Genomic DNA, 9,176 nt, shown 5'->3' on the forward strand with positions numbered 1-9,176 from the left:
CGCCACGATACAAAAAAGTTGTGGAGACTCTAGAACAGTGTTTCTCAACCTTGGCAACTTGAAGATGTCCGGATTTCAACTCCCAGAATTCCCCAGCCAGCGAATGCTGGCTGGGGAATTCTAGGAGTTGAAGTCCGGACATCTTCAAGTTGCCAAGGTTGAGAAACACTGCTCTAGAAAGAGTGCAGAGAAGAGCAAGAAAGAGGATTAGGGGACTGGAGACTAAAACATATGAAGAACGATTGCAGGAACTGGGCATGTCTAGTTTAATGAAAAGAAGGACCAGGGGAGACATGATAGCAGTCTTCCAATATCTCAGGGGTTGCCACAAAGAAGAGGGAGTCAAACTATTCTCCAAGGCACCTGAGGGCAGAACAAGAAGGAATGGGTGGAAAGTAATCAAGGAGAGAAGCAACCTAGAACTGAGGAGAAATTTCCTGACAAGAACAATTAGTCAGTGGAACAGCTTGCCACCAGGAGTTGTGGGTTCTCCATCACTGGAGGCTTTCAAGAAGACACTGGGCAGCCATTTGTCTGTAATAGTACAGGGTCTCCTGCCTGAGCAGGGGGTTGGCATAGAAGACCTCTGTGGTCCCTTCCAACTCTGTTATTCTATTCCATGGGTGTCAAACTTGTGTCGTCAAGGAGGCGTCATGTGACATGTCAGGACTCCCCCCCCCTATGCTAAACCAGACAGGGGGCGGGGCCAGCACGCGATGCATTCATCCTATGGGCCACGGGTTTTACACCTCCTATTCTATTCTATTCTATTCTATTCTATTCTATTCTAGTCCTTCTCTATTCTAGTCCTTCTCTATTCTATTCTATTTTATTCTATTCTTTTATTCTATTCCATTCCTTCTCTATTCTATTCTATTCTATTCCATTCCATTCCATTCCTTTCTATTCTATTCTATTCTATTCCTTCTCTATTCTATTCCATTCCTTTCTATTCTATTCTATTCCTTCTCTATTCTACTCTATTCTTTTATTCTATTCCGTTCCTTCTCTATTCTATTCTATTCCATTCCATTCCTTTCTATTCTATTCTATTCTATTCTATTCTATTCTATTCTATTCTATTCTATTCTATTCTATTCTATTCCTTCTCTATTCTAGTCTATTCTTTTATTCTATTCCATTCCTTCTCTATGCTATTCTATTCTATTCCGTTCCTTCTCTACTCTATTCTATTCTATTCTATTCCATTCCATTCCATTCCTTCTCCTATTCCATTCCATTCCATTCTATTCCATTCCATTCCTTCTCCTATTCTATTCTATTCTATTCCTTCTCTATTCTATTCTTTTATTCTATTCCATTCCTTCTCTATGCTATTCTATTCCATTCCATTCCTTCTCCTATTTTATTCCATTCCATTCCATTCCTTCTCCTATTCTATTCCATTCCTTCTCTATTCTATTCTATTCTATTCTATTCTATTCTGTGAATTTTGCCCTGTTTTACAACAGAGGCCTGCCATGCCCCCGAACCGGTTCTCCTGGTGGCACCGAAGACGCCGCCATCTTGTTTTTGCCCTTTGCGCATGCGTAGAGTAATTTTTGTTGCACTGCGAGCGTGGGCGTGGGACGCGACCCTGAACGAACCAGCAGTAGCGGCAGCCAGAACCCACCCCTCCCTGTAACCATCTGGAGTCAAGGGAGAGAGGGGTGGAGCTTTGAGGAGGGAGGGGCTTCAGGGAAGAGGAGGGACCTCCAGCATGATTTTCATGGGGTGGGGGAGGCTAACTCTACCAAATCTGACGTGTTCTCTTCCTCATCCTTTTTCTAGTAAGTTTGACCGGAGTTCCAAGTATGACGGCAATTCAATGATTAACAGAATAACAGAATACAGAATAGCAGAGTTGGAAGGGACCTTGGAGGTCTTCTAGTCCAACCCCCTGCTCATGCAGCAGCCTCTATAACATTTCAGACAATTGGCTGTCTAGACTCTTCTTCAAAAAACCCCTTGATGGAGCATCTACAACTTCTGAAGGAAAGTTGTTCCGCCGATTAATTGTCCTCGCAGTCAGGGAATTTCTCCTGAATTCCAGGTTGCTTCTGTCCTTGCTTAGTTTCCATCCATTGCTTCTTGTCCTGCCTTCAAATGCTTTGTCGAATAGAAAAACAGAAGTACAGAATAACAGAGTTGGAAGGGACCTTGGAGGTCTTCTAGTCTAACCCCCTGCTCAGGCAGGAAACCTCCTACCAGTTCAAACACATTGCTGTCCAATTTCTTGTTAAAAGCCTCCGGTGTTGGAGCATTCACAACTTCTGGCGGCAACTTCTGTTCCACTGAGATTAATTGTTCTCACTGTCAGGAAATTCCTCCTCAGTTCTAAGTTGCTTCTCTCCTTGATTAGTTTCCACCCATTGCTTCTTGTTCTACCCTCAGGTGCCTTGGAGAATAGTTTGACTCCCTCTTCTTTGTGGCAACCCCTGAGATATTGGAAGACTGCTATCATGTCTCCCCTAGTCCTTCTTTCCATTAAACTAGACATACCCAGTTCCTGCAACCGTTCTTTATATGTTTTAGTTCTCCAGTCCCCTAATCATCTTTGTTGCTCTTCTCTGCACTCTTTCTAGAGTCTCCACATCTTTTCTACATCGTGGTGACCAAAACTGACTGCAAATATTCCAAATGTGGCCTTACCAAGGCCTTATAAAGTGGTATTAACTCTACACGTGATCTTGATTCTCTCCCTCTGTTGATGCAGCCTAGAACTGTGTTGGCTTTTTTGGCAGCTGCTGCACACGGCTGGCTCCTATTTAAATGGTTGTCCACTGGGACTCCAAGATCCCTTTCACACAGTTATTACTGTTGAGCAAGGTACCACCTATACTGTACCTGTGCATTTCGTTTTTCTTGTTTAATTATAAAGTTGTTCCTCTGATTAATTGTTCTCACAGTCAGGGAATTTCTCCTTAATTCCAGGTCGCTTCTCTCCTTCGTTAGTTTCCATCTATTGCTTCTTGTCCTGCCTTCAGGTGCTTTGGAGAATAGCTTGACTCCCTCTTCTTTGGGGCAGCCCCTTACAATTTAAACAATTTCACACACACAAACACACGGCGGATCGGCTGCTTAGCCCAGGGCGAACCGACCAACCTTTGCTCCAGCAGGCTAAAAACATGAATCCTTTTCTTATTATAAAACAGCCCAAAGGATCATGGCCTGCTTAAAAACAATTTTTTTTAGAAAAACTAAACCAATAACCGCCATCTAAAAAACGGTTGCAGAGCCATGCAGAAAATGGAGATATTCTTTCAGCCCTGTGTTTTTTTTTTTTCACTTGCTATGCTTGGCTGGCTCTGAGCATCGTTTGGATTTTCCCTCGTAAATTATCACTTGTCCCTGCTTCGGGCGATGAGCTCCATTGTTCTATGCGCCACTAGAGACGGCTCAGTTTCACAAGCCCTGCCTGCAAATATTGGATAGGTGTGTTGTTTTTCCTGCCAGCCAGGAAATCTCCCAGCTTTGCAAACCAGAAATGGGGAACCCATTTCCCCCCCACCCCCTTGCAGGATTTTATCTCAGAGCTGGATTTGGTTGAATCGTCCCATTGTAAGAATACAGGTAATCCTCGACGTACGACCACAATGGAGACCGATGTTTCTGTTGCTAAGTGAGACGTTGGTTAAGCGGGCTTCGTTCTATTTTGCAATCTTTCTTGCCACAGTCGTTCAGTGAATAACTGTTCCATTCTGGGGTTTTTTGGGAGGGGGGGGTGTCTTTCTGCCTGCGGAACACTTTTTTTTTTTACAAAGTTTTTATTTTTATTTTTTAATACAGCTTTACACATATTATAGAAACGATAGTGTTGAGCGTTATCTTCCCTTTTCCATCCTCACGTTTACATAATTCATTTTGCAATCATAATTTGGTTTTCTCTTTCAGCCGAATTACTTCCATTACTTTTCATTTTCTTACACTCCTTTTTTTCTTAGTACATAAACAATGCCTTCAATTGCCCCCTCAAAAATTGCACCAAATTATCGTTTCATATTTCTCTATTGGTCTATTTTACTATAAACAATATATATCCTCTAGTAGTTACATTTTGACATAGGGAGCGTTTCTTTCCATTTTTTTCTACAATTAACAATCACTATACTTTCTTTATTTCTTAATTAATTGCATAACAATACCAATCATACTAATTGTTCCCTTTAATCTACTAATACAACTCTTTTTCTCTTTCTTCCTCCTTCCTCCATTTTCTCTTGGCCTCCCAAACATTCCTCTTTTAATCATTTTTCTTCTTCTCCCCCTTTCTCCTAACTTCTTTTTCTTTTCCTGTTTTTATGGTTATAGTATCTTTCCTTCGGAGTATTCATTTTTATTATTCTGGTACCTTTCCCCAGGGATTTCCCTGTTCTCCTTTTTTTTACTATCTTGTGAATAACTGTTCTGTTCTGTTCTGTTTGTTCTATTCTATTTCTATTTCTTTCCCATTCTATTCTATTCTATTCCTATTCCTATTTTAATTCTATTCTATTTCTATTTCTATTTCTATTTCTATTTCTATTTCTATTTCTATTTCTATTCTTTTCTATTTCTTTCCTATTCTATTCTATTCCTATTCCTATTTTAATTCTATTCTATTTCTATTCTATTCTTTTCTATTTCTTTCCTATTCTATTCTATTCCTATTTTAATTCTATTCTATTTCTATTTCTATTTCTATTTCTATTTCTATTTCTATTCTATTTCTATTCTATTTCTCTCCTATTCTATTCTATTCCTATTTTAATTCTATTCTATTTCTATTCTATTCTTTTCTATTTCTTTCCTATTCTATTCTATTCCTATTCCTATTTTAATTCTATTCTCTTCCTATTCTATTCTATTCTATTTCTATTCCTATTTTAATTCTATTCTATTTCTATTTCTATTCTATTCTATTTCTTTCCTGTTCTATTCTATTCCTATTTTAATTCTATTCTATTTCTATTTCTATTCTATTCCTATTTCTTATTCTATTCTATTCTATTCTATTCTATTCTATTCTATTCTATTCTATTCTATTTCTTTCCTGTTCTATTCTATTCCTATTCCTATTCCTATTCCTATTCCTATTTTAATTCTATTCTATTTCTATTTCTCTAATAGATCACTTTTTCCAGCACTGTTGCAACTTCAAACAGACACTAAATGAATTGTTGTAAGTGGAGGACTACCTGTGTACACCAGTGCCATTGCTGTAAGAACTTAATTACTGGTAGCAGTTGTGTTTTAAGGCAGGAGTAGCGGTTTTCAATTCAATTGTGTAGAACGGGAAGGATGTGTGTTTTTGTTTTATTTTTTTATAGTCTTCTTATGTATGATGAACACTGAAGGTGGCATTTAATTTTGTTGTACAAGGCGCAATGACAATAAAGTAAACTTAAACTGTCTCCAGGGGTAATCCCAGATGTAGCACGTTGTAGTAGTCTAGAGCAGTGGTCTCCAACCTTGGCTATTTTAAGACCTGTGGACTTCAACTCCCAGAGTTCCTCAGCCAGCTTTGCTGGTTGAGGAACTCTGGGAGTTGAAGTCCACAGGTCTTAAAATTGCCAAGGTTGGAGACCACTGGTCTAGAGGGTCTGGATCCTTGAGTCTTCTTCAATTATAACCGTTATTTAAGGGTTCACCCACCAATCCCTCTGCCTCATCACAAAACTAGTTTTGCTTCTTTTGAGCTACTCTGTGGTCATTTAGGTTTGCTGCTTTTATAAAGTAAAACTTGCTTTTTCCTTCAACCCTTGTGACATTCAGCCCGTTGGGTCTGAAATGTTGGTCTGTCTCAGTGGTGGGTTTCAAAAATTGTTCCAACCTACTCTGTGGGTGTGGCCTCCTTTGTGGGAGTGGCTTGCCACCCATGTGACCGGATGGGAGTGGCTTGCCACCCATGTGACCAGATATGAAGATGCCGACGACACTTGTCAGAACCCCCTTAAATTACCTCCCACACAGCACTGGCATGCATAAGAATAGGATGTAAATTTGTTTTTTAAAAGGCATCTTTGGTTTGCGTTAAAACAACTTCAACACACGCAACGTTCCGATTGCACCACAAACGCAGTAGTCATCCTTACCTTTCACAGAGGCACTGAGTTTTATAAATATGAGCATGATAGTATAGAATAATCATATCCAAGCACCAGTGGTGGGTTTCAAAAAATTTTGGAACCTCTTCTGTAGGTGTGGCCTGCTTTCCGGGTCCACTGGTGGAACCTCTTCCAACCGGTTCGGTAGATTTGACGAACCGGTTCTACCAAATAGGTGCGAACTGGTAGGAACCCACCTCTGGTCTGTCTCAATTCACACGAGCTGCATAAAATTTGTGCCTGGAGATTCTGAAGCAGTTTTTCTTGATTTGTGTATTAGGATCCCTGATGAAAGTTACGATCCTACTGATATTTTGGGGCATCAAATTCACACCCTTGGCATAAAGTCCCTTATTTGTATGATCCGTTTGTGCTCTGTCTTTTGATTCTCGTAGACCGTGCCTTGTCTGGGCAATTTTGACTGAAGCAAAACAATATGATCATCCTTTTCTTTTTTTGCATAATTGAAATTTACGGTGGCTTCCAGATATATTTTTTTTAAGTGTTGTTTTTATCATATTATTGCTTAACATGATCCTTGTGCCGCAAACATTGAAGCTTCCTTTTCCGTCTTGATGGATTCAATCTGAAGCCATTGCCAATTTTGTTAGCTTTCTACCTTGCTTTCAATTTCTTGAGCGTGCCGGGGTATATTTTTCCAATTTTTCATCTGCTGCTTCAAGCGTTCAGCTTTTTAATGTCACCTTTGATTCTGTCACCTTCGGAATGGTTCCCTCACCGACAGTTATTAACCTGTTCTCTTTGCTTTGCTTTTTTATGTAATCGCTGACTGATTTCATCCCTTGGCTGTCTGCTTCATTTGCAACACGCCGCACCCGCTGATTTTCCTCAGTAAACATGAGTGGTCTCGGTGTTGATTTTTGGATACAGCGCAGAATGGGTTGCGATCCGTTGTCAGGTCTTATGCCTAGAGCAGTATCGCTCAACCTCAACAGTTTTAAGAAGGGTGGACTTCAACTCCCAGAATTCCCGAGCCAGGTTGCTTCAAGGTGGACTTCAATTCCCAGAATTCTCCAGCCAATATGCTTTAAGATCCATGGACTTCAATTCCCAGAATTCCCCAGCCAATATGCTTTAAGATCCATGGACTTCAATTCCCAGAATTCCCCAGCCAATATGCTTTAAGATCCATGGACTTCAACTCCCAGAATTCCCCAGCCAATATGCTTTAAGATCCATGGACTTCAACTCCCAGAATTCCCCAGCCAATATGCTTTAAGATCCATGGACTTCAATTCCCAGAATTACCCAGCCAATATGCTTTAAGATCCATGGACTTCAGTTCCCAGAATTACCCAGCCAATATGCTTTAATGGACTTCAATTCCCAGAATTCTCTAGCCAATATGCTTTACGATCCATGGACTTCAACTCCCAGAATTCTCTAGCCAATATGCTTTAAGATCCATGGACTTCAACTCCCAGAATTCCCCAGCCAATATGCTTTAAGATCCATGGACTTCAACTCCCAGAATTCCCCAGCCAATATGCTTTAAGCTCCATGGACTTCAATTCCCAGAATTCCCCAGCCAATATGCTTTAAGATCCATGGACTTCAATTCCCAGAATTCCCCAGCCAATAAGCTTTAAGATCCATGGACTTCAATTCCCAGAATTCCCCAGCCAATATGCTTTAAAATCCATGGACTTCAACTCCCAGAATTCTCAAGCTGACATACTTCAAGATGGGTGGACTTCAATTCCCAGAATTCCCTGGCTTCAGTTCCCAGAATCCCCCACCCTACAATCTTTGAGATCTGTGGATTTCAACTCCCATAATTCCCCAGCCAGCATGCTTCAAGATGGGTGGACTTCAATTCCCAGAATTCTCTAGCCAATGTGCTTTAAGACGTGTGGACTTCAACTCCCAGAATTCCCCAGCTCAAGATGACTAGCTGGGGAATTCTGGGAATTGTAGTCCACAAATCTTAAAAATAAGCTGATATTGAGAAAAACAGGCCTGAAGCATCCATTTCCAACCGTCTCCAGTTAAAATACCTGTTGTGTAGCATCTCCCAAGGAGAGTCCCTGTATTAATGACTCTGACTGTGTTCCCCACCGTTCAGCTTGGAAATTTTAAAAGTTTCCTCACTCATTTTACATATTCAGTGCTCCTGGGGTGTGTTTTTTTCTCCATTTCACTGTGGAAAGTATTGTTTGCTCCTCAAATATTCAAACCGATATATCTTCTTTCTCCTCTTGCCATTGCTTTTGATTATGGTACCATTCCACAGTTCAGTTCCATTTAAATATTCAATTTTCTTCTCTTTTTATTGGCAGCGTCGCCCCATTATCCTCTCCAAATTCCATTTGGATGTCCTCGCAGAAGATTTAAACTGTATCTAAAAGTGAGTGTATTTCGGTAGACAACTCTGTGTGCCATTTGACTTCATCCATGTAGAGAGAATTGGGGCGGGCAGGAGTGTGTGTGTTTATCCCTTGCCTGGATTCATTCATAGCCTGCTGGTATTTTTATTTAAAATTATCCCTATGAAATCCAAATCATATTTAAAAGCACTGGAGACAAGCAACTGCCTTGTAAAATTCTGGATTTTAAACTCCTCCTTCAGTCCTTCTGTATTTCTCATCAATGTCATTTTCTCATTTCCCCACTGCATTATTTAAAGAACATTATAATTTCCTCATGAATACTAAAACCCTCGAAACGTTTTTAAAATCTAACGACGGGGTAGTGAGTCAAATGCTTTTTGTTAATCAAAGCAAGCTCATGTTAGATTAACAGAGTTGGGAGGGACCTTGGAGGTCATCTAGTCCAACCCCCAGCTCAAGCAGGAGACCCTGTACCATTTCTGACCAACGGCAGGCCAGTCTCTTCTTGAAAGTCTCAAGTGATGAAGGTCCCACAACTTCTGTTCTTGTTCAGAATACATCAAGAAAAACGGGTCAGGCAGCCCTTTAGAGACTGCCTCGTATAGCGACCATTTGCAATTACAACAGTAACAAACTAACACGATACACAAGGCATAATCCTTGTGTCCGTAACATTTTCAGGGCAGGCCTATAAAGTCAGATCATTAACACAGTGGTGGTTTTACTTAACAATTGTGTC

General features: G+C 40.4%; 1 protein-coding gene across 2 annotated transcripts in view; it reads left to right on the forward strand.

Moving 5' to 3' along the window:
* The window catches only part of YJU2 (YJU2 splicing factor homolog), an 84,183-nt gene extending 75,729 nt beyond the window's left edge, over positions 1 to 8,454 (forward strand). The window contains exon 9 of one of the 2 annotated variants that reach the window (XM_087703340.1): positions 8,387 to 8,454. In XM_087703340.1, the coding sequence (XP_087559466.1) occupies positions 8,387 to 8,452 (66 nt within the window). In that variant the 3' untranslated portion in view covers positions 8,453 to 8,454. Of the gene's footprint in view, positions 1 to 5,109; positions 5,167 to 8,386 lie in introns of those variants that run through there. The other variant, XM_087703341.1, reaches the window with a different exon arrangement.
* The last annotated feature ends 722 nt before the right edge of the window (positions 8,455 to 9,176 follow it).

Source organism: Thamnophis sirtalis, unplaced genomic scaffold, assembly GCF_051295495.1.
Source record: "Thamnophis sirtalis isolate CommonGarterSnake01/CBP01778 unplaced genomic scaffold, rThaSir2_p1.2 scaffold_1, whole genome shotgun sequence".
Lineage (NCBI taxonomy): Eukaryota > Metazoa > Chordata > Lepidosauria > Squamata > Natricidae > Thamnophis > Thamnophis sirtalis.